We start from the raw sequence: 27,294 nt of genomic DNA on the forward strand, positions 1-27,294 counted from the left end.
TGGATATCAGAGACAGAGAGGGAGCAGAAATCATGTAAAGAGCCTACAAAGCACGCACAGAGCAAGGGTTGTGGGTACAGAAACTATACTAGGATGTATGCAAATGTCTATAAATACTGAAGTTAGGGCAGACATACAGGTTCAGTGCTCCCTTTACAAGTAGCTTTATAACAAAATATTTTTTCTCATCTGAAAAATCTTATTACTGTTCTCTGCATATCAGCCATTTAGCTTCAGCTGATTTCAGTCTCCTGGCAGCTTGACTTTGGTGTATGTACAGGAACACATTTATCCACCATCCTGTAATCTAAACTACTGCCTGGCCTCACTGGGGGCCTTTGTGGCTAGACCACAGTCCACAGCTGGGGAGGAGATGGGGACTATGACAGGTGAAGGGGCCAATTCAGCGTTTCTTGATGGCTAGAAGGGCTTGTAGAGAACCTTGGTGGTATTTAAAGCTATCTCAGCAGAGCACAAAACAGCAATATTAACATTAGCAACCTCCTTCAAAAGTGATCTGCACAAATCCCTAGAGATAGCAGGCCTTATTAGAGCAGAAATATGCAAATCACACTCCCAACAACTGTTTTTCTTTTCGGGTCTTTCTTAATTTGGTAATGGTTAAGAGGTAAAACAAGTTTCTGAACATATATATCTTTACACACAATTGGAATTTTAAATGTTCAAGAGCAATCTAAACTCAGCATACAAAAACAGGTTCATGCAATAAAGGCTAGGGTAAATAGAATTCCACAAATTCAGTGTCTGGACTGAAAAAACAGGAGAATCCACCGAACATTTCTGTTGCAAAACTGAGCTAAGACAGTTGTCTGGGGATTTCTAACATATCAAAACAAAACAGGGTGACTTAAGGACAGTTTAAGCTTTAATTCTAGTCTCTAACTCTTGTGGTTTTTACTCAGACTAATGTTATTTAAGCACGGTTTATGTTGGCATCTTTTTTTGAAACGCTACATTACAAAAGGGCTTGGAAAAATGATCCACCCATCTAAAGAATATTCTGAAGCAGGAACACTGTAACATGGCCACTTATCCCTTAGATGGGTGAACTGCTTAGTGAGAGGCCAGATATTTATAGTTAGGAACATGCTTGCTAGTGACTTCATCACCTTGAAGGGCTTTCTAGCCTCAAGTGAATCACAGAACTATAAAAGAGCCCAGGTTGGAAGGGACCTTGAAAGACCATCGGGTCCAACCTTTCGTGGGAAAGGGAGCCTAGATGAGATTATCCAGCATACTGTAACCACCCTCACAAGACAGAACCAACATGTAATTTAAATTCTGTCACTGCCAATATGAACTCATATACTAGTGCACCAAGCCGGGTGCCAGCCTTTCATAAGCACACACATTTCTGACACTACAAACCTTGTTTTCACCTCGATCCCCCAACCTAAAAGGGAAGAGTTGTGGGCAGGAAGCCAGTACTACCCTATATAAGAGCTACAGCTGAACAGCTTCTGCATGGGTCCTCCATATGTTTTGTGTTTTACCTGTGATCCATAGGGAAGCTGTTGTCTTGAATGGACTGGGATGGAGGGAGGTGGGTAGGGAAAACCCGGTCAGGTTTAGGAGTCTGAGCGGAGTTTGGGGAGGCATGGTGCAGCGGTGACACGGGAGTGCTGGATGGCGTCGGTGGGTTGGAGGGCCTCATTCCCACTTGTGGTTTCTGATCATAGGCACTATTAGTAAGGCAAGGGAAAAGCAAGGTAGGTTATTTTTTTTCAAAGAAATAAGAAAAACCCAAACCATAGCATCTACATCCAGAAAAAAATCACCACAAGCGCCCCATTTGGAAGCTTTTGATTATAGTTAACTAATGAACCAGTTTGGGGCAGAAGAATTCTCAACTTTATACTAAGAAGAGCAATGAAGAAGTCATGTTAAGAGGCAAGTGATTCAGCACAGCATTTGCTTCTCTGAGACACAGAAATGTATTTTTAAAGGACTCTGTCTTACAGTCACATTCTAACAGGAGATATACAAAATACATAAAAGTAGAAGCACCTGGACTAGAGCACAAAGAGCTGACAGTGCCTGTCAAGGCTCTTTTTCTTTTGCACATACCACAAAGTGAGACAGTAAAACAATACAGCCAGAGGGAAGTGATCTGACCCAGAAAAACAATGGTATGCTGGCTTAGCTACCCATACTAGGATGTCAGCAGCCTCTTCCGACAGGTTTTTTTATCCCTCTCTCTCTCAAAAATAAACTGCTGGTCCTACAAATACCTAGGTGCTGTTTTCAAGGGTGTCTCACATCCGGAAAGGACTTGAGAACACTTTGATCATCCCTGTTTCTAACCAGGAAAAATGCAGACATTAGGAACATAGTAAGCACAAGCTTGCATACTTTTCTACATCAGGTCCCTTAGCACCCATCAAATCCATCAATGGATTAATTTGATTTTTGAAACCAAAATCACTGCTTATAACTGGCAAAAGTGCCAGTCTTTTCCTTTTTCCCCCCACTCATATCCAAAAAGTTAAATGTTATAATGCTTTAAGTGCTAACAGTTTTCATATTACATTGATGAGAATCAAAGCTAGATGAAAGATTCTAAAATAGACTGAAATGTCAATAAGAAATCCTTCACTGCTGACACTAAAGGAAGGAGTGGCACATAAATGCAACCAAAAGAAAGTCGATAAGGAATAAGAGGTATCAAGCCCCTCCACCACCCACATATAAATAAAGCTTTTATTATCTATGCCTATAAAAGAAGACAACTTGCTTTTGAATGCAACTAATGAAACACTGTTTTAAAAGGTAATCACCCAGGAATATACACATACAACATCTGCACAATTTGTCAAATATCTAATGTGTTGCTCAGATCTGCCAATCCCTTGTCTGTTACACAGATCTCTCTTTCCTAATGCACATAATGCATTTTGAAAGTACTTTCAACACAGCTCACAGAAAACAAGATACTCCTTTCTTCTATTTCATGCTTGTACCCTGGGTTTTTAAACTCTGGCTAGCTCCCATGGAGGAGGAATGGAGGATGTGCATTTTGATGAAAAACACTGCTTTAAAATTATTATGTAAGTGTTTGACACAACTGTAAACAAATCCATCAGTGTTCATCAGCTAAATGCATTATCTCATCAGTCTGTTATCTGCTGAAGAGGTAACTTTTCTAAGATCTCTATTATGGTTTTATTACTCTTTCGTCAGTCCTCATTTAAGCCAGCAGTTCTCACTGCAAATATGCTCCTAATTACTTTACCTGACATTGTACAGGCACTTTTCCCCATAACTGAACTTGAATGGTTGCTCTTGACTGCAAGCGGAGCCAAGTTCCGAACATGGGCTATGGGGTTCCTTCTTGATTTTCACAGGGAGACCATGAAAAGCCACTGGAAAGAGAAGGAGAATGCAATTAAAACCCAAGTACAATATCAACAATTAGCTTTCCCAAGTAAGCTCGACACTGCTAATTAAACACATGATTAATTAAACAATTGTAATAATAAAAACAATATAGGAAATAAACATTTCAAATATTTCTTTGAGTGTCAACCGAAAAATAGACACCAGAGATCCTTCACATTGGCTATTATCACTTCTATTGTTTAATAGAATGATGGCCAGCATCCCATCTCATTAGCAGGAAAATAACAGCCCACTTATATTTGGCTTAACTACTGTAAATGTTGTCAGAGGCAAAATACTTCCCAGGCACCAAATGTTTCTAAGTAATATCAGAGGTTGCTTTTAGCTATAAATGCAACAGTAGTCCACTTCAAAGAGTGTCACACAAACGACTCCAAAATAAATTTAAGATATATCAGCCTCAAGTATATGATCAGTAATGTTCTTGTCCCACAGAATGCTTGAAAATTTGCAGTGAAACCCTTGAAACTGGATGATTATATGCACTTTTAATTATAAATGACATCTTTTAAAAATTCAGCCAAAATGGTTTAAGTAATTTTTCTTAAAAATAAACAAGATAAAGTCCTGGCTTGACCAAATTCAATAGTAGATGTGATATAGACACAAACAAACAAACAAAAGTCATACTTTTTAAAAGCTAAAAAAAAACCCCAGAGGGGGTGTGACAGAAATATAGCATTAATTAGAAGTACAAGTTGGTCTGTACTAAGAGAAAGGCCAAAGGTAAAGGCAAGGTTAACCAGCAAATTAGTTTACACCAGACAACTTTCCTTATTTCATATCCAATCTTAACCAAAATTAAAGCAGAAGAAAATTCACCTGATGCTGACAGATCTAAGTAAGTGGCTAGGAGGACAAAGGACTAAAAGACAGGTATGTAATGGCTTGAAAACACACCTGTCAAGTTATAAATAAAATGCATTTTTGAACTCTAAGATGCCTAGAATTCAGAGATAATTTTATCACTTTGATGTTGTCACCAAAACACCATAGTATGAACACCACACTCCAGCCTGACATAGACACTTGTATCTCCATAAAAATCCACATACATGCAGCAGTTCCTGTTAGAGAATCTCAGCAAAAAGTCAGGCTATCTTTATATACCATCAAGTAGCATCTTACCCCTTCTCTTGCACCTGAACTTGGGAAAGAAGATTTGTTATAGACTACATATTTTCTGATACTAATGCATCTGCATACACACGCCAGGGTTCAGTGGGGAGATAAATGAAATGCTAAGAAGTGAGCATCAAAACCACTAAACTCTGGCATCTGTGAGTAAGGTCTGGATTCCAGACTTTTGCAATGGGTTTTCTCATGGTTAGGCAATGTTCAGAGAACTCTTTCACAAATAGATCCTCTCATACCCTATTACATGACAGCTTCTACTACTGCCTTTCAGTTGAGTCATCTGCAACATAACACGATTCTATTTTGACACGTATTTTCACAAAACTCACAAGAGTTAGCAGAAAACTCCTATTCAGCTATTATATTTTGTGGATAATATCAGTTATGTGGAAAGATTAGAAAGGAGAAGCAGGCAATAAAACATATAGAAATGCATATGCACAGCAACCACTAAGGAAACAGAAATGAAAAATGTGAACATGAAAAGAAGAAAAGAATTCTTCCTGAATAAAACTTGCACTAAAAAGAAGCCCGCATGGACTTCTTGAGAAGTGATTCTCAGATTTAATAATATGGCAAAATGTAGCTCAGTCAGCTTTCCAAAGCAATTGCAAAGCAGGCTGATCTCCAGTAGCTTGTTTCAGGATGCTTCTAGTGAACTTTTACTGCTGACTCTCCTTTGTATGTCTAGTCAAATAATGCATGCGTACACATTTAATGTATATGATGGGCCCCGCAACTCTGGGACGCTGGCTCCGATGCTAAGGTAGGCAATCTCTTTAACTTGAATCAAAAAATTGAAACACAACTGCAACAAGACTCTTTTTTAAAGCCAGTATCACATATTTGCACAAAGGCCACATGCTGCTCCATTTTTTTTTTTTTTTTTTTTTTTTTTTTTACTTTGCTACTTCCTTGGAGTTAATCTGTTATGAAAAATTACTTCCCTTATTTATTTTTAAATAACGGGAGTACAGAGACTCCCACACTACAGCCCTGTGCGGAGAACTGGCTGGGTATTTCATCACAGCGCTGAGAGCCTGAACGTCTGCTAACAGGCAGTTTTCCAGCTCACTGGCACAGGCACAAGTGAAAGCAGCACATTCATTTTGTGCAATTTGCTTTACCTTCCCACATGGAGTTGGTGCATGTAAAAGGCTGTTAAGTACTAAATTATTCCTTATCAAATCACCATCATCTGGAGTCATGATCAACACTAATTAAATTACTTTCACTGAACACGGCTCCAGCCTGCTGCCTCAACTGCGAGGTACATTTTATTTTGCTTACTGTACAGTCCTAGCAAGGTACAGGGCACAGTGCTAGAAGGCATCTGTGCTGTAGTTTTAATTAAAGTTTACCTCACCTTCCTCCCAGCTTTATAAGCTAGGGTAAAGTGTATCAAATCAAGTAGGTTAACACCTTCACTTCATTTAGAGAAAGCGTTACAAACCAAAGTGATTTTATATTAGATCTTTATCTTAACTACAGCCAGAAAGATAATGCAGCTGTAAAATTTAAAGCCTTCCTCGGGCAGTCCCCTGACACAGTCACCATGCTAAGCATTATCTGTAACTCCACTTTTAGAGGTAAAAAGGAAAAAAGATAGGCTGATAAAAATACTTACTGCTTTTTGGGGGGCTTTCTTGAAGGCTACTTGCCCTTTCAGGACATGTCTTAAGTGTGGCTGAAGATGACAGACTTATTTTAACAATACAATTTCAAACATTCAAAGCAGTTTTCATATCATCACTGAAACCCTCTGCCCGTCACTTCTGATTTTAGTGTGACACTCATTCTATAGTGCACCTATTAAAAGAGAATTTAAATGTACACTCTTTTGCTAAATTGGATTTTATATTATGTTCTCATTCCTCTTTATTTTGAGGAGAGCAGGGTAGCTTATTTATACAATCTAATTTTAGTGCAGCATACCAGCTACCAACACATTCATATTAACAAAATGACATTTTAAACAACCAGCTCCTTACCACTTCTTTCTTCCTGATGGTAAATTCATTTTACTTAACCCCAGAACATGAGTCTCAACCCTATTAAAGTAAGGGGCTCTCTGCCTTAATAATGATCTTATTAAACAGTGACCAAGGGCCAAGATTTCATCCCAAGCGATTACTTACAGAAAACTACCTCCGAACTGGAAAGGCAAACAATCTTACAACGTGTATTTAGATGGATGGCTTCAACACCTCATCTTAACTACCATGCAAAGTTAGGCTTATCACTGTCAGAAACAGACCCTTGCCCCACAGACCCGGTCTGGAGCATCTCCAAAGCCAACACACACATATAAGGCAAGCATGACTGCTGCCATTTGTAGCAAATTGATGAAGGTATAATACATTACTGTACGCATACTCTCTGTGCATAAACATGTCTATTTATATCTGCAGAGTAAAAGGGCTTGCATATTATACATAATGTGCTGCTGTACAGACCTAGATTTTATAGAAAGCAATAATGATTTCACCACAAAATAAGCTCACATGTAACATGCGAAAACACGGGGTGGAACCTGCCATCCATCCTTCAGAGCTGCTGTTCTACTTTGCTATCTGTCAACAGCCTAATCCCTGAACATTTTGTTCATAATAACACCCAAAGAATGAAGAACCACACCACTCAAATGAAGAACAATTCTACTAAGAACTCTGAAGTCAAAGGAGGAATTGGTTTGTCTCAGAGGAGTCTAATATGTACACTTTTTAGCCTGAGAAACAGGAAGTGTACCACCTCTGTACAGACAGAACTGAATCTACTTCTTTTAAGAAAGCCCTGAAATGCAATGCATTAAGCAATGGCTTAAAATATTTTTCAATTCAAGGGATGATTATTCCAGATGAAGAAGAAATTAGGAATATATTCTATGAAATGGCAAGTCATTTCTCCTTTGAACAAAAAGTAACATTTTAACTTTCAAACTTCAGATTCCTGCCCAGAAAACATGATAAAATCTTATTTCTGAGGAAGAATGGTTTTAAACCTACTTTAAAAAGCCATGAAATATAACTGGTAATTCAGTGATTTTGGCTAATGGCAGGCAATGCTTACGCTGACCAAAGCGACAAAGATGACCTAGCCACACTTGTGGGTCAAAAACATTTACTACATGGTATAAAATCAATTGACAGCAGTTGATTTTGTACCATACTTGCTCCTGATAGTGAAATCTGATGTCTCCTAAGAAATACCATATTCACACGTATTACATTTGAGGACTTTGAGTACCTGAAGAGAAAAGAAAGAAACAGTAAGTCACGGCCTAAACGCACTGTTTCTGAGCTGTTTTTCAAATTTATGCGCCCAAATCATTCTCTAAACACAATTCTGTAAATAAACTCACTAATTTTTATCATCAGTTGAGGCAAAATTGTTAATATGCAATGTAAGTTTTGAGAGATTTCTTGAACACACTTGAATATAGGGGACTTCACTCAACAGCAAGATGAAAAGACAGAAGACAGAAAAATACTTAAGCTGATAGCACTGCAACTCCAGGTACTAGACTGACTGAGGTGAACCAAGATAATACTTGATAAAATTTCAAATGCAAGAAGGAAAGGCCCCTGTACTGATAAAGCCAACACTGTCACACTTTAAATCTATCTCTCGATACATACAGAAATGCAGCAGGCACTTCAGATACATCAGAGTCTCTCCAAGATTCTTTTCCAGTACATTTACTTCTGCCAAGCCCTCCCCTTCCCCCAGCACACAAAAATCCATTACTAAAGGGTCTAATCTCAGCTATCAGCACAGAGTGCCTTTTATGGAGCCATTAAACCATTTCTCTTGTTTACAGTGCCTGAAGAAAGATGTGAATTATGTCTGTGACAAAACAGGCGATAACATTTCTAAACTGCTATCAAAATGCAAACTGAAATACACTTAAGGACAGGGACCCTAATTCATGTTTTTGCCATTTTCCTCGCTCACTATAACTTAACAGCACTCACCTGATGATTCAAACAAATTATTTATGCTATAAGTACAACAGGTAGGCATTAGTAAAAAAAAAAAAAAAAAATCTGCTTTTAAACAGTTTACTGAACAGTTCGTCAAAGAGCATAAAATGCTAGTTATGTCTTAGGAGATAGTAGTGACCTAGCCGCTCTTATCAGAAAACATTTTTAAAAAATCCAAGCACAACACTGTGGGTTCACAAGTCCTGAAATGCCTTATTTTTGCAACAGTGACATTAACATTTGAATCATACATTCAGTATAGGTATTTGCTTACCTCAAGCAATGAGCTATGAAACTAAATACTTTCTCTATAGCTTTCTAAGATGGGAATGCCAGGCTTTAAATATATTTTCCTAAGAGGTTTCAAAAGTGTGCATTCAACTCATGAAACAATAGCCTTCTGCATTCTGGAAGGCATTTATTGATTATTTATTTCTAGAGCATTATGATTCGAGCTTTAGACCTTTGTAGACAGCTGCACTCTGAATTTCAACAATCATTTAATAAGAATCAGATTAAAGACATCAGGATGCCAAAGCAGTGTGCTCTTTCAATTTCATTGTACTATATATTTTGATGAGAAGTTTTATTGGTAACTTTGAGATGCTCAGGAATCATCAGAAGCAGGCACTCGACATAGCTGACCATTCATTCATACTCCAGAGGTTATTGTGCTGCAGCTGGATGAGGTATGCAGCCTCATAAACTAACAGAACCTGAAAGAAAAATATCATGTAGGAGAGGTGACAGATAAAGAGAGCTAGGACAGTAAAGGCTGGTAATCAAGAATTGCCATTTAAACTGTACCAAATGATTTTGAATAAAAAGCCTGTAAATACATAAGACTGCTACAGCTGAAGACAGAAGTGACTGCAAGCATGGACGACTGAGGCAAGATCTGCAGTTGTTTTCACCCTACGTGATCTCTTGCAAAAAAAATTTTCTTTCTGACCACTGCAACAGCTGTAGAAATGAGCAAGACTTGAAGGCTGTGGACTGATTTAAAAGTGGCTGAAGAGATTGCATCTACACAGACTCCACCAGGTTCTTCAACCACTTATCTATCAAAGTCACCTCTATCAGATCTTAGCTGAGCTCCAGTCAACTGGATTTCATTTAGGTCCTGCTCTCTGCCAGATATTGGAAGAAGTTGGTGACAAATTGGATATCTGACACACAGATACGCATCATCGCTTTGGTTTCAGGGACTATTCTGGCAGTTTATAGAAAAGCTGAACATAGACAAGAGACCTGAACTTTCACTACCTTACAAATGAAAGCTCCTAGCCAGGGAAGGGAGGGTGGGGATGGGAGGAATCTATGCATTCATGTCAAGTATCTTTTTGAAGAAATACATGATCTTGATATTATTCTCCATTTTACAGTTGCATCTAGAAAACTAGAACTCCTTCAAGATCCAGAATTAAGACCTAAAGACAGATGGGCTCCATCTAGACTCACCAAGTAGTGACCACTCACCTGAAACAGTCTGCATGTGTGTTTGGGTATTTGTGTGTGCACACAGAGTCAAATGAAAGTAAGCATACTGAATGTGCAAGCATGCCTCTGCAATGATACATTACATATGGCCAAAATATGTGTATTACTGTAATAAAGAGCAGAAAGGTTTTTCCTCTTCAAATGGGGAGAAAATGGGTAAGCAGCATGCAGAAGAAAGTAACAACTCGTAAATGTGTGAAAAAGCATTCAATAAAAAGTTAGTTCTTTCTTATGTGGTAGCCTGAACTCTAAGTCCAGAAAAGAAAATCTCCGGACAGCCCTTAACACAGAGAATGCTCTGCCACCCCTTGTCTCAGTGCTTTTTCCCAGAAAGTGGGACTTCATGACTGGGCAGCACTTGGCAAAGCCATTATATATGATTCCATCAATTCAGTCTTCGCCTTGGCTTCAGATCAGATCCTTCCAGCCCCTACTAGCTCAAAAGATAGAAACAGCATGGGACCTCATTTTTTGGAAGCTAGTTCTGAACGATGAGCCCAAGCACCAGCTTTCAAAGCCAACTGGCAAGAATAGAATACGTGGGCAAGATGGATCTATTTGAGAACCTTGTTTAACAAAAAGAAAATACCAGCTTTGAAGTAATCTGTCACCTATACTGGAAAATATGCAACCACAAATGCACTTTAATAACAGTTAGAACTCAAGCTGCAAAATGAAGCAAATTGCTTATTTTCTCTTCCAAACTAAAGCTTACAACATTGTGCATGTCAATTAATGGTCTACTTGAATCGCATGAACACTAGGCAACAGTATAGCCTTTACAATCCTTAGGGGGTGGGAAAGGATGTGGGGGGAAGTTAAAGAATAAAAGACAGCCCAAAATTGTGGGATTTTTTTCCTTAAAGCCTACATGGAATGTTCTCAGATTACATGGTATGAGAATAGGAGAAAAACATGATTTTGAATTTGACTTAGGAAGAAGTAGCAAGCAGGTAAAAACAAACTGCAGCAAAAGATGGAATTTATTTTTGTTTACTAACAAGGAGTTGTAAAATGGAAAACAACAGCTCATTTTCCTACAGTTGATATTGGAAAATTCTGAGCATTTAGATCTACAGTAATGCATCCATCTTAGCCAGCATTGTTTGCTAAAATAACTTGCTCTTGCTTTCAAGTGGGCTTTTTTCCTTTTCTAATTTTTTAAGCAAAAAGCATTACAGATTAATGACTAGAAAACAAAAAAATATGCATTGATGAAACTCAATTCTAAATTAATTGCATCACCTGTTCATTTCTAGATTATGTTAATTCTCTATATTCAACATCATTTTCCCTATCCTGACTATGATCTGGCTTTAACATGAAGTCTGGGAGATTAGCACCTGAGGCCAAAAAAAGCATTGAAATAGAAAACAGAGAAGAGTTCACTGCACCTATAGCACACCAAGTTTGCATCAGTATCCATCAGGCAGGTTTATACGAGAGCATTTATACACAGGGAAAAGGTGACCAACAACATCACTAAAATGCAGGCATATGCCATTTCCCTACAGGACACCTTATTTGACAATTAAATATTATGGTCCTGTCCCTGTTCAGCAAAGAAATTCTTCTAGGACCTCCTTCACAAAAGAAAGTAAGTGTCAGTCTTTAACTGGAATTTTCTAAAGCTTGTGTGCTAAGACACTGAAAAATTCTGCCAGTATAGCTATTTCTGGGCAGCTAACCCAAGACCCTCTTGCCATGACAGATGTAGCCTCCCCTGAGAGGTGGAGGGGTTCCCAGTTAGTGTGGGAGAGGAAGCACAATATTAGAAGTTGTATCCATTCAGCTTAATAATTGGTACACTGCTACAAATCCTCACTTTTAGTGCAAGATATCTCTGATTTGCTTGTCTGTGCAGTTGCAATTTCTGAAATGCTCATTAGTTACTGAGGGTACGCCTGCAGCCTTCTGACACTAGAAGTCCTGAAGGCACCACTGAGATAATTCAGATATTTGTAGCCATTTGGCTTCTCATTTAAAAGGACCACGTCAGTCAAAAATTTCATAGTATATTCACTGAGTATATTCAGTATTACAAGTAAAAAGCCCACCCACAAGGGTAAGCCACTGAACTGGGGGGTAGGGGGAGTAACTTTCAGTAAATATCAATAAAACTTCACCTACTCACTAAAATGGAAAGGTAGAGCAATTCCAAAGCAAACTTTTCTAGAAGCTTCTAGTAAATACCTAGCTAAGGCACTATAGGTCCATTGTCATAAACTGACAGTGTATTTGGGCAGCTGCTACCTGGCTGAACTGCCACACAATATTAGAAAACTGTCTCTACTCTTCTACCCCCAAGCATGGAACATTTTGGCATAATTTTAGTTAGTTGATCCCTCTTTGCCTCTATCCCCAAAAGATTTCCACTTTCCCATTAAGAATTGTCTGGAAGGTATTTTCAGGCAGCAGGAGCTGCAGTTACCAACAGTTTCTTAGCCTCCAAAAGAAGCAATCCCACAGAAATGCTGTCACAGTCACTGTTTTATTCCGATTTATGTCCCCTTCCTGCAGAGCTCTCCTTCCTTTCCAGACAATTTACCTGTCCAGCTGTAGGAGACTCACAGCTGCAGGCAGTCGAGGGGAAAGTGCTGCCAGAGGGTCTCTGCCTCCTAGCAAGCACCTCCAGGGTAAAAGTGAACCTGCTGACAAATACCACGGGCACTGGATTACTGGGAAGAATACAAGGAAATTTGCAGAACATTGGTGGGAGGGAGAAGGGAAGGATTAAGCTAGGAGGAGTGAACTGGCTCACTTTGATGTCTGAAGAGAGCAGGTGAGGCAGGACGAAGAGCTCTCCCTGCCCCCAAAATAAACAGAGGCTTAGGGCTCTCTGGAGGAGGAAGCGGTAACCTAATAAAATTAAACCAGCTGGGCCCTGTAGCAATTGAACTAAAACACTTGGATAGCTGAAGATGATTGTAGGGAGGGAAAAAAAAAAATTCCGAAGAGTTTTTAATCCCTCTATATTGGATCTGCAACCTCCACATCCACACAGAGAAACAGGGCCGCTCTTCACCTGCATTTGGTTTGTTAAAATCCTGGGAGGAGATCAGGGCATTTGCTCCTACAGTTACTGATAATGTATCTGGCTCCAAAGGCTCCCAGGCACGGTGCAAAAAGAGGCAATCCACCTTTAGAGCTTCTGCTAAAGAGGAAGTTCTTAATGTAAAATCAAGCCTGGGAGAAAACTTAAATTGTATTCCTACCTGGGAATTATCAATAAAGTTAAATGCAAAAAGAAGAGCTGGCCACTATATCAGGGTCTGTGTGCTTTTCTGAGGACAGGATTTCCATTTGCAGCAATTTTCAAAATTTAATTTAAATTGGGAGAGGTAATGGCTAAGCATTGCGTAGTTTCCATTACTAAAATATCCAGTAATATCCCAGCATTTTACACGTACACACACATGCACACTTTCCACTTCAGGTAACTCTGCAGTTTGACATTTCAGGTCTGTATTTAAATAGTTTTGTAGAAACAAAATTATGAAGAAAACTCTGGAAACTATAACAAGCATTTTTGCCAAACATAACAATAAACTCTAAAATGAACAATTTTGTATTTTATTTTATATTATTTTAAAGGTATCATCACCTTGATATTTAGGAAAGATGCCCACAGCAGAAAACAAACAGGAACTGATTCTGCCCCATTTCCCCTCTTACAGAAAAGTTTCAAGTTAAAATAATTATATTGATAATTATTATCTTTGTTGTTCTTTTCTGATGTATTCATGCAAAGAGCTAACAGCCATCTATAAATGAAAGAGCCACCGATCTTGTTCTTGCTGTTGGACAAAATGTGAAAGAAACTGGATTTAATTGCTGGTTCTGCCATAATCCAAACAACTGGTGTCAGAAGGCTGATTCTAGTTTGAAGTAGTTCAGCCTCAGGAGCCTACCCTTAGAGACCCATAACACATGTGTCAGTTTGTGTCCCTATAAAAACAGGAATATCCTCATAATACAAGAGCATCCTAATAAAAGATTATCCTTAAGGATAATCATGCCTGTCAGACAGCTACTCAAGTATATGCAAAAGCAAGAAAAAGCAATAAATAATGAAATGGACTCCACACTGAGTGCTCTCTAGCATGAATTAAAGAAGTAATTTAAAAGATTATTTACAATTTGTTTTTACTTTAGCAGCTCTCAGTGCTAGGCACTAAAACAGAACAAAACTGTATTTTGAAATTTTTTGTTGTTCAATTTTGCCTTTTACAATAATATATATTCATAAAACAAGTATACAGTAGCTCAGGGTAGCTAATGGAACGCTTGTTTACTTCATGTGGAGAAAGGGACTGTCACCACTCTAAATACATGTGTCTTCCATGCTTCAAAGTTCAATTTTCACTAATGTTCACCAGTAATAACTCCAACAGATCGCTTTTACAAACCATTCAAGCAAGGCTGAAATCTAATTCTCTAGTTCACTACCAAAACTACTGCAAAACATGCAGTCTCCAGTGGAAAAGGTGTGGGCCACTGAAATAAGTCAACAGTAAAATTCAGCTCACAATTTTTATCACTGATTCAACAGGGAAACAAAGAAGCCATTGTCAGAAGTGGATACGTCTGGGAACATAAAGTCAAGACTATATTTAAGTAGGCCGATTTTCAAAGACTCTTTGCAAAGTGCTCTTTCTAGAGCCAGTGGAAGTTTGACCACCTGCAACCAGGTGCTCGTTCTCAACACAGATATTTAAGGCTTCTGCTGCTACTTAATGCATTCCTAATGCATATAAGACTCACTGAATATACATTACCAATACACTTGCTGATGTTTTTTGAAGCCAAGCACTCCTAAAGTTTTATGATTATTTGATAAGTGCATACGATCAGTAGGACTGACAATTACATGTTGCATTTCCTGTATGCATAGATATATATGTATATGTATATATACACACACACACTGACTATATAGACTTAATTATTAATCCAGCTCCCAAATTCTAATGCAAAATGCTTGAAACTTTTTGTCTTTACAGAGTACTGATACTTTAAAAAGTCCTTGCTGTTTTCATTTCTCTTATTGCTTTGGTCATGTGGAATTTTTTAACAGATTGTTAGTAAGGAAACATTGCATTCAGTTACAGCATGAAGACAGAGTATTAAAAAAGAATTAAACTGTTTATCTTTTCTAGGTATACATTATAAGCAGAAAGGAAACAACCCTTGAGCAAAGAGCATCAAATTAGCAAGAGTGGGAATTGTTTTTGCACATGTAATTTTTCAAATGTTCTTGATGACGACTCATAATATATAAATTCAAAGACAAAAACCTGGCCAGTCAGTAACCTTCCTATTCAGTGACTGCAGGACTCGGCAGTAAATGTCACTGCTAGAAAATATTTCACTACATTAACTTACTGGCAACCACATTTGCTGAATAAGTTCATAAACAGCCACAGGAAAAAAGACAACCAGAAATAAAGCTGCTAATGATTCACTCTTTTCTAACATGCATAATCCTCAGCTTACAGAAGAAATAGATATGTAAGAGTAAAGATATCCTTTACCAAGACAGTTCACTTCTCTGTTCACCTCATGAAGGTCATACTAGAATCCAGGAACTGGTAAGAGTAATGTCTTGAAGACAAAGAGAATGAAGAATAAGTGAAAGGAAAATAAAAGAATCCTTCTCAGGGAAAAGACGAGCACATGCCTTGATAAAACAATCAGTTTTCCATTTACAAGTTTAAACTAGGTTTAGACCATTCCTAAAAAAAACCACTGACGACTTCTAAATTTCAAAAGAATTAATAAATATAATCATTTATGCATATTTATCAGCTTATAAATGGCTTCACTGTAACTACTTTCTAGTACTGAAATGCACAGGACCAAACCAAAAGGACTTAGAATCTGAAACAAGGGCTATTTTTCCTGTAAGCTTACTAAGGGCTACCTCTGTCCTACATGACACAAATGTGTGTTAAGCATGTCAGTGCTTAACTGACGTCTTGAGGAGTTTCACTCTCTCCTCCTTTTTTTAACTGCTATATCCCTTGAAAACTTCACAGCACTCTGTAGGAGACCCTAATTTCTATATCCAGTTGCTGAGGCAGCAAGCAGAAATAAAAAGATAAAAAAATTATGCAGACCACAAACACATTTTATGTAGGGAAACATATGTGATATATAGAAGTGGATGAACTCAGCTTGCAGACTGCCTCCTTATTTTAGACCATTCCAGAGCTTATAGATTTTCAAATCAGTATTTACACTGCTCTTGAAATACAAAACTCATTTTGCGAAAGCACTGCATGGAAAAGAGCTTTAGGAGAATAAGGGTTTTGTATCAAAATAGAATCACAAAGACCCTTCAGTCTGCCTTGCTTGGTTTCAGTGTGAAAATACAGCTAAAAGAAGTTTATGCACATTTTAACACAACTGGAACTGAAAAACTGTTCTAATACATATACATACTCCTTATGAAATTAACAACTATCTGGTTTAAAACAGAAATAACGGTAGAGTTAGGAAAACACTGCCGTGACCACAAGTTACAGTGTGAGGATCGCTTGTATTTCCACAGATGAGACCTCCACAGAAGGAAGGAGGAGAGGCTTCCTCAGAGAGGAAATAGAAGGTTTTTTCAAAACTGAGAATTCGACATTTTTAATAAAATATGTTTTTAATGTTTTTGTTTTCATGTAAACAGCCGTTAGGAAGTGACCTGACAGCCTTAAGAAATTACCATTTGAAAGAAAAAAGGTCTACATGCTTCATCTTTGATCTACGAGACAGATTTATCACAGGACAGGATGACTGAAGTTTATTCATTAGCTGATAACCTTCACATGCAACCCAAGCCTTTAATCTGCAATAAAGCAGCAAACAAGGACAGGGCTCTAAGGAAAGGAAACTAACTCAGCTTGGCTGAGCAGGGACATGGCAGTGGAAGGGCAGTGGGCAGACAGGGACACAAAACCCCACAAGAAGAGCCCTGTCCAGCTGCCTGGGCTCCCCGCCCCCATGCCCCACCCTACTGGAGACCATCAGGTTCGGATTGGTCCTGGGTAGTTAAACCGGTCTGCATGAGGTGTCTGCTGTCTCTGTGGATGCCCAGAGGTACCTTTCCATTAGCAATAAAATTCACATCACAGCCTGCTGGGCACCCTGAAAGAAAGCTTCCGCTTTAGAAGTTTTAAAAATCAAAAGCTATGTTCTTGATGGGGGTCTTCTAATTTGTTTCACAGGGCTACTGCCACCACCAGTATTTACATAATCTGTGAGACACTACCACTACTGCAATCCCAGAGAATCTTAAATCTTTGCACCTTCAAAGCTGGAAATTTAGTATAAAAATACAAGCAGATAAGCAAATAAAGAGAAACTGCTTATTAAAATCAAAGCAAGCCCACAAATTCTCTACTATTAAGATCACAAGTTAAAGGCATCACGGTGGACACTCTCCCTCATGGTAAAACTTTTCCAAGAATTAAATCTTGCAATTATGGTCACAACTATATGGCAGATTTAAATATTTCCAAAAATCTTCTAGAGGAAAAAGAATAAAAACAAAGTCCTTATTAGCACAGGATAATGCCCACCAATGAGCTACAAAAGGAGTTTTCTGAAATACACCAAATCCTAATTTCTTTTGAATGTGAATTAGGAGAGAAAAAAAAAAAGGAAAAGAAAAAAAGAAAGTTAACAGGTGGTAACAGTTTCAGTCCGGCTTTAAACAAAAGAAACAAGTGCTCAGAGATACAATGAAAGAAGCAAGGCTATCTAAGGCAACTATGAAGGGAGATAAGGTGGTCAGCATCGACTCCTCAGTCTGACCTCTCCAGCTCTTACAACAGCAATTGCACTGGACTGTCTTTGTAAAATGCTTTTGAGATCTCCAGATAAGTGATCATTAAGAAAGCTGTGTATCTCACAGCAGAGTGATACATGCATTTCTGTACCTACTTCAAACCAGAAACAAAGATGTTAAGCAACATGCCCAAGGTCATGCAAAGCTAAAGGCAGGAACAAACCACAGAGCCCCGACTCTCACAGCCCTTAAGAAAGAATCCATCACAGTCGGGCATGCACTAAAAGAAGTAAGCAAATGTCTCTGTATTTGACAACATCTGACCTATGGAAGGAAGTAGTTTCAAGACAAGTGGCAAGAAACAAAACACAGCTGCAGCAGAAAGCCCTACCAGGGAATAGCTCAGCACCAGGAATAAGTAGCACCACCTTGCAAGATATTTCTCAGACTGCCTGCTGTTGCACTACACTTGCAGAGCTACTCTCAAAGAAAAGGTTATTCCAGACACACAGACTCTAAATAAAGGCAAAATAAAATTTACAAAAAAAAAATCTCAAAAAAACAACCTGAAAAGATGCTGGTGTGTGCAACTTGCTACACGCAGACAACCAAAACGCTACCAACTGTAATTTCTAGAACACTGTGCACTACCAAGACATGACTACCAGCTGCCTATGAAGTGAATCATCACATTAAAAAAAAAAAAAGACTTTTTTTTAGTCCACTAAAATCTTTTCTAGAAGCTGCAAAATTAAACTATTCTGCATCAAAACCAAAATCAATTCCAGTAAATATACCTCATTTTGACTTCAGTAGACCTGTCAGAACTCCTAGTATTCTGGTGTTTTCTACTTTTATTGCATGGGGTTTCTTCTCCAGAATATGTCAAAATAAGGGAAAATTAACCTCTATCAATTTCTGACCGGCCCTTGCCATACTAAATCAAGCAGAAAATGCTCTTCTAATTCTGAAATTCACTTCTGAAATTTAAATCACAGAAAGAAAAAGAAAACAAAACAAAAGAAGCATTTTTATATGGTAATGCAAAAAAAACCCATTATTTTGCATGCTGCAAATATATAAATAAATATTAAAGCTTTTCTTCATTTAAACTGCATTTGGAATATCCTACACCATTAGTTAAAATGACAGAAGAATACAGCTACCTGAAGCCTATGTAAAGAATCTCTCTTTAACAGGCTTTTAAAGATTGAAGCCAGAGCATCTAAAAAGCACATCCCTGAATAATTTAAGATTCCTGGCATCTACATTGAAAGCACCCCTTTACTAAACCTGGAGGAACAAAAAAAGAGGAAAGAGAATGAATAAAGGTCATGAAAGATCAGTGACAAAATCACTACTAAAAAAAGTATTTTTTCTATCTTAAAGTTTAATCAGACATGGAGAAGCATGGATTTTTACAGCCAGCCCTTCCCATTTGCTGTCAACAGATGTGGTCTAACACTAACATTTACCCCTTGGCAGCGGCAAGGTAAGGCTGTGATGATCTCAGAAACAATACAAGAACAAAATAAATGAGAAGGAAGGAAACTGATCAAGAAGGTAAAGCATAAGACATTAACAGAAACTCCATAGCAAATAAAAGCCAAAATCTAGAATTTATCATTAATTTTAAATATGTAGCTAATGCTTCAGGGCAAAAGAGAAAAAAAAGAAAAAGAAAACTCTGAAAAAGTAGAACCATGCAAATACATACTATTTAAACAAAATAAACCATGATTATACTATTAAGACACCAGGCAATCAAGTTTGGTGCCGAGTAATCCCCATTTATAACCAACTGTACCAAGGTCGCGTTACAATTCAGTGTTTTGTTGACAATACCAAGTTTTCTTTGCAAACTACATCTTTTAATCATCAGCAAATCCTACCTACTTCCTCTTGTGTCTGTCACAGAAACCATCCAAACAATGGGAGCAAGTAATCTTCACCTCAACAGCTATTGACTTCGAGCAAACTGAACACTTTATTCATTTTTGCTCCTGGAGTGGAAAGTCCTTGCTGTTCTACAGTATCTGAAAGCCTTGCCACTGATTACAACCAGTTCAGGATCTGGCTCCTCCTCAGTATATGAAAATGGACTTGAAACAATAGGAAACCTTATCTGAGGAAGTTAACACAGGTCACCCTTCTCCAAATGTGAATACTGACTCTACATGGAGAGAAAACCAGCTTAATTAGGTTTTATGAATTGGATAAGAATTAGGAAAAAGTGTCACATGCAGAATGTTGATTAAAAAAACACACCAAAACATTCACCTTTTCAGAGCAAACAGATTTTTTACATCTTTGCTTTACACAACTTTTCATGTTATTGTTGAAGAATAGTCATTAGGAAGTTACTTGAATATTCAGGAAACAAGTGAACTGCATTATAGAAGCAGATTCAGAAAGAGACAAAACCAACCTGCCTAAAACAGCATTTTTGGGAAAAAGCCTGTAGAAGATTCTTCACTCTTTCTGTGGAACTTTTATTTCTTGTGAGAATGAAAATGAAAAACTAAGAAAATGACACTATTTAATATGCAATTCAGTATTTTTCCTGTATAATTTCAACAACAAAAAAAATCTTTTCTATATATATTGTTGCCTCTTAGAACTCAAGAATTTCAGGGCTCAAAGAAAGTAGAAAGGTATAAGAAACCAAACTGCGTTTTGCTTTTCAAATTTCAGCCAAACAAGGTAGTTATATACTCTAAATTCCATTCACTCTAATTAAAATTACAAAAAGGTTCCTTGTGATAGGTATGCTAAGTTAAAAAATATTTCATAAAAAGGTAAGAGAAGATGGGGCTTTGATGACAAAAAAGTAAGATTTGAAAGTGCAGTCATTACTAAGATTCTTATGGTAGGAAGGGCCTCTTTCCAGAAGACTTAAAGGAGTAACAAAACAAATTTTACTTTTAAACAGCTTAAAGCTTGACATACTGGATCCTTAGCTAATAGAAATATACGTAATTCCAATAACGTCAATAATACCACATGAAGTTATGCTAGCTGTTGATCTCACTCATAATATCTAAAGCCCACACCTAACTATAAATACACATATTATGTTTGCTTTTCAAAAACTGATTGAAGTTTAATAGCAAGTCATAATTGAAATATTCATGGTCAGAAGCTAGCTTTGAAGTTAAATCCCTGAATGGGCAAAGTGGACTGTATATCTAATCTAAACTAAATGTTTCCCCTAGTTACTAATACCAGTGCAGTTTCACTAGTTAAAATCATTATTACAGAAAATAAAGGCAAAAGCCACAGCACTTTAAGGGGCATTTAATCCTGCTCAGTGCTAGGACATAGCACATGATCTTGGCATATCAGCTCCTCCATTATCTTCCACATCTTGCTTCAAGAGCTGATTTCTTCAGATCACCAAGCTGGGTGATTTCTAGGCAAGAAAATTTTAACCCCGCTGCTCCAGAACTGCCACTGTTACTGAAGTTTCTTAAGTCTCCTTTTAATGTTTCAATTTAACATCACAACTTTCAATTTAACTGCACAGATCTATCTCGGTTTTAAAGCCTCTTTCTCAAGCAATGAAGCTATAAATAAAATGTCATTATTTTTTCTACCTGGACTGCAGATTGTAACTGTTTCACTGGAACACTTCAGTTTTCATTACACACTTTGCACATCACATACACACCCCTATCTATATCTAGCCCCATAAATGAAATTTCTGTAGCAAAGCACAGTTTAGTTTAGATGCCTTTAAACTAAAGTGGCTGTGACCCCCTTCATCAGTTTACACTTCTGTCCTTCATTTTTGCCTCAATTAAATGTATTAAACACTAAATCTATGACAGCTTGTCCATTCTCTCCCATGTAAAAATTAAAATTAAAATTAAAATTAATAAAATAAAATAAATTTAAGTAGATTTTTAAAAAAAGGAAATCAAATGCTTCTGCCAGACTGCTGCCAGTAATGGGCTCAGTACTGCACAGTTATAGACTATATAGAGCAAGTCATTATAATGGAGTTTGAAGGCAGGCTTGGATCTAGAGAAAATAGTCACAATTGTGCTACTTCTGCAGCAGTAATTTCCCCATGGCTTTGGTTATGTTGATCTCCGTTCCTGTTTTGCAGAGCCCACAGCTACATACATTATATCCAAGTATATGTCTGAAACTCCACAACCTTTGCCAGAGTAACTCTCCAGGAAGCTCTCCTGACCTTTACTTAAGATAAAGAAACCAACTGAAATGAAGAAATAAATGTTCCTTTGATAATACTGTGTAAGCTGTGGCTAAGGAACTTTGAAACACAACAGCATTAATAAAATAGCCATATTAGGAGAATTTCTTTATCACCAAAAGCAGTGGCCAGCTTCAATAGGGCTTTTCATAGTCCACAAATTATTTTCCAAGAATCATTGACTTGTTTAACGATAATTGTGGGTTAATAGAAGCCCCAGTTGAACTTTGTACTCTTACACAAAGGCATATGCATGAATGACTATATTTGGACACAGATCCATACGTAAAGTAACATATCTGATTTTCAATTTATAGATTGTTCTGTCTTTTCTATTATAATTTTTTTTTAAGTCTTTGAAGACAGAGGTAAAAAAAAACAACCTCTGTTATAAAAAGCAATTTTCAAAGTTTAAAAGTGACCATGATTGTTGGTTAGAATATGTACAGGAACTTTGACAGAAAAACTAATTGAAATTGTTGCTGTACAGGGATACTATCCTGCATAGCAACAACTCCAGGGAATTAAAAAAAAAGTGTGGGCTTTTTTTTTGCCTCACAAAATGCTGTTATGAATATTCTCAATGAATTCTTCTTAAATCAGCTTCTTAATAACTGGAAAAAATAATCTAAAAGATTTATATGAAAATTCAGTAAGTGTGATTTTTTTTTTTTGGTTTAAAGACAATTTAAATGCAATTCTTCCTAATCTCTCTATATTAATCTTAATATTTCAGTATATGAATGCCATGTTTAACAGCTATCTGGTTTACTGAACTGCGGTAATTCACTCCAATAGGATAAACTATTTAAGTTATTTAGCAAAATGGAAAAGCTACCATGTGCTTTGCTACAACCAGCAGACACTGTTTAGAAGAGACCTCTGATGACAGGGAGAAGCCTTGCCATGAGAACAAAACTACAAAACGAAGCTCCAAGAAGCCTGTGACTGTCAGACGTTTCTCATGCTATGCCCTTGCAATCACCCAACACTACAGAACATCAGGTACAGCGAAATGAAGCCAGCATTTAACAGAACAGGAGCATTTTAATAGGTGAAGGCAAGACTTGAGCAGTATAGGCTGATAAAAATAAGTTTAGACTCTTGCTAAGTAAGTAGAAAACAATGCAACACCCAGCTTAACATAACTCCTGTTTTCACCGATTAACTCAAAGGAAAATATTGTTTGAACAAGAAAATGCCACGTGCTAAGACAACTTTAAAATGCTTCAGCTGTGGCTGTATTTGATTGATTACGTGGAGAATTTTATTTATTTATTCATGCACAAAACATGTTGAGCAGCCAGACTTCTGCCCAGCAGAGATGCATCCTATGTCTCACAGTATCTGATCTGTACCGGCTAAAAAGCTCCTCTGCACACTCTACAGACAAAGAAACTCCTTCCACCTCCACAACCTAAGTTTTTCCATGCTTCCCTGGGGCTGCGGGTGGAAACGACAGGGAAGGGCCCCATGTTAAAGGTTATACCTTCAGCCCAAAGAAGTTCTTTTGGCTGCACATCAAAATGCCACTTGCTTTATCTACTCATCACACTGATGTCACCGATCAGCAAAAGGAGCTATCACATGACCACGGATGACAAAATAAATTACAAATAGGAAGATGCAGATACAAATATACAAATATATATATTTCAAGAAAGCGATGATTTGTAGTATACTTACAACTTTCAGCCTGATAGTCTGGCACAAACTGCTCATCATTGTCAGGTACCTGAGCTGAAGAAAAGAAAAGAAAAACAAAACAAACAAAAAACAAGAATTAAAAGAAGCCATTAAAGCATAAATAAAGACTCTTGTGCTTAATTTAAAGCACAGTCAAATTTAAAATTATGATTTTTTGTTTCTTCATTGTTGGGTATGAAAATCAGGCAAGCGCATCATTTTAATATCAGATAAGCCCTGGGGTGAAGCTGTGTGGTGCAGCGTGAGTCCAGAGAAGCCCCGGCACAGAACAATGGGAATGAGAGGATGTGGGGACTCACTGGCCCTGCCTCACTCCCTGTACCAGGATCTGAACCTACCAAGCCACTGGTAAAACTCATTAGTGCTTATTTTCAAAATATCTGCACATCAAGTCCACATAAAACCAAATCCCACTGATTAACACTAATGCTTCTTTAACTTGAAACTACCACACCTTCGGCTTACTTAAAAGTGATTCCAATTGTTCATGGCAGTCAGCCAACACAGTAGAGATTTTTTGTTATTGTTTTAAATATTCAAAAAGAACTATTTTACCATACCACAGAATTCCTGGTGCAATGACAACATTTCAGACATCGAAAAAGATTTACTTAAAACAAAAATCATGATTAACATCCATTTGCCTTTTGTAAGATCGTCTTTGCTTTTAGGAAACTTCCATCACAAACCTGAGCTATTAAATACAATCATTTCACGGTCTGCTGATAGATAATTTTGCTCCTCTGGTACCCCATTTCCTTTTCGTTGTATATCTAAGACATTATCCATCTCTCAAACTGTGTGGTAAACTCATTTAAACCATTTAAGCTGAAATAGCACTAAGCGTTTATTATAGATGAATACATTCAAATAACTGCAGAACATTACACAGAAGCGGCATCCTTGGAGCATGACTGTTTCTGGTACATCAAGAGAGATCCAGCTTATCTTCTCTTACCTTTGTCATCTTTTCCTCAACATCCACACTAACTGGAATCGCCGCAGCACAGCTGCGTAAAATTCTCGTTTGAAAATACTTTGCACAGTTCTTGTCCAAAGACAAGCAAATAATTCATATGATCTTAATTAAAAGTTAACATCTGCCATGATCTGGTTACCCAACAAGATTTGAAAGGTAAATGCTGCTTATATAATCATTTATCGAAACTGAGACTATGAAATGTTCTCATATACATTAATTGATAAAATGTGACTTTCATGCCCTTCGGAACATTTTCTAGTATAGGAAATGCATATTCCCCATTATATATGTGCAATTTCTACTAGTTTTTATATAATTTGCTTGAATTAAAAATATATATTTAATTAAAATTACTCACAATTATTTTGAATGTGCATTACAGTGCTCTTCATGGACCAGATCTCCACTCCTTTACTCAGGAAATATTTCTAATGACTTAACTGGAAGTTTTTTTCCTGGGTAAAGAGTTCAGAATCAGGTTCATAATACTGAAAAATTATTTGCTCTGGGTTTTAAAATAAAATTAAAATCCTACTGTCTTAGTTGCAGCAAATACCTCTTAAAAACAAATGACCTTGGAAATGCGCAAATACAGATTTGAAAAGAAGTGTGAGATAAATACACTAAGTGTAATTAGCCTTACTTTGGGGAAAAAAAAAAAAGCGTAGCTACTGTTGCTTTGCTGTTCGGGTTTCTAATTAAAAAAAAAAACTGAACAAAATCAAACCTGACAGTAACCCATCCTTTTAGAATAAACCAATACCTCTGAGGACGTATTGGCTCCACGAAGTTTGAAGTTGTATAAAACACTACCAACCCAAATATTCCCAGCATTTTGATGCATTCAGTTTTTCCCAGAGAAATCACAGAAGCTTTACCAAGAATGCACTCAGGGACAGGATGAGCCCAAATACCAACAGTCCACAATTTCTGACATTTCATGCAATTGACTACATGTGAATGTTTTGCATTTTCCTTACAAAAATGCCAACAATTTGACTGTCACAGAAAAATCTGATTATGAAATCAAGGTCTTCTACTTAGAAATCAGTTCCTAAGATTTCTAATATTTCCACTTGTTTTTGAAGCATCTGTGAGTACATTCAGAGTTAAAGTAATTGAATCAAGTAACTTGTTTACAGAAGACACATCCCACACATTTTTCTTAAGCCACCCATCATTTTCAAATGCAACAAGGAAGCTAGCAGAATTAATTTTTTTAACATGCACCTGCATTTTATGTATACATGTATATGTAGTGACATACATATATATATATATATATATATATATATATATAAATTTCTGAAACTAGGATATCTTTAAAAGCCTCAAAGAAAACAAAATCCCCTTCTGTTTAAATAAAGAGGCTGCATTTAGTGGTTGCAGAACAGGGATAGAAATCTCATATAACTTTCCAAAGAGCGTTCTGTGTGCACTGGACAGCTTCACCAGTGCTTCATTCTGGTTTTATCAGTTTAATTTGACTTAGTCCAGAAAAAAATCTGTTGTAGAGATTTACGTATATATCAGTAAGTAAGGTCCTTTTTTTTCCCCAGCCATAGTACTCTATGAAAAAAACAAAATATATCTGGTTGAACTGTCATAGAAACCACTGCATTACTGCCATTGCCCCTGATTTGCTCTTGTTTATGGAGTTAACAAGAATAATGCACCTTATTCATGAATCCCCAAAATTTATGAAGGCATATTTAATAGAGACAGACATCATTTTATCGGTACTCTAGAAACAGGTGGAGACTATGCTGTCAAAATTTACATTAAATGCAATATTAACATAGCCTTAAAAGTCTCTGTGGAGAAAGGAAAAATGCAAGTTAAGGAGTGTTTAAAACCCTACCAAATATAAACATAACAAATAACAGCAACCAAAACATTCAAACTAGGAACATGCATTTCCGACTGGAATGCAAATTTAGTAGCATCAGTACCTTAGAAATGAGCCCACAAGCCTATATGGAGAAGTTAAAAGTTCCACTGCTAACTAATTTCCACTGTGGAAATTAGAACTAATTTCCACAGTGGAAATTAGTGCTTATTTCTTTCACTTAATTATTACTGATATTATTCCTATACAAGCAAAACTGAAACTTGCATATGATCATGCTGCTGAAATGCAAGCACTCATTGTCATACAGAGACTCCTTCCACCAGCATCTCGTTGTGAGACGCTGTATCATTGGAATACATCATCCCATTGCTCAAGCAGAGGAGGGCTTTTGTACCTGTATTTTGGATAATTACAGGTAGATTTTGCAGCAAATTAAATAGGCAGGTAACGACACTTCAACATGAATGTCTGAAAAGAAAATATAACTTGCAGCGTCACAACTGTCTACACATTTATATACACAGGCCATTCACTTCCTCTTTTATTCATGAATACTGCATCTTAGCAAGGCCACCATAAAAACTTCTGTTAACATACACAAGACACAATGCAGAAATCAGCAAAACTTTTTTTTTTTACATTGCCATTCAGAGGGAAATTGAAAAAAGATATCTGAAATGATCACCCATCTGAATGAGAACATTTCCTTGAGCT

At 37.2% G+C, this 27,294-nt stretch overlaps 1 protein-coding gene across 5 annotated transcripts in view; it reads right to left on the minus strand.

Moving 5' to 3' along the window:
• ETV1 (ETS variant transcription factor 1) overlaps positions 1-27,294 on the minus strand; it is a 71,170-nt gene that overhangs the window by 33,386 nt on the left and 10,490 nt on the right. For 4 of the 5 annotated variants that reach the window (XM_038127364.1, XM_038127362.1, XM_038127363.1 and 1 more), the window contains 3 exons: positions 23,726-23,779; positions 3,254-3,383; positions 1,515-1,703 (listed from right to left, as the gene is read on the minus strand). In XM_038127364.1, coding sequence (XP_037983292.1) covers positions 1,515-1,703; positions 3,254-3,383; positions 23,726-23,779 — 373 coding nt within the window. Of the gene's footprint in view, positions 1-1,514; positions 1,704-3,253; positions 3,384-23,725; positions 23,780-25,086; positions 25,184-27,294 lie in introns of all 5 variants that reach the window. The other variant, XM_038127366.1, reaches the window with a different exon arrangement.

Source organism: Motacilla alba, chromosome 2 (assembly GCF_015832195.1).
Source record: "Motacilla alba alba isolate MOTALB_02 chromosome 2, Motacilla_alba_V1.0_pri, whole genome shotgun sequence".
Classification (NCBI taxonomy): Eukaryota; Metazoa; Chordata; class Aves; order Passeriformes; family Motacillidae; genus Motacilla; species Motacilla alba.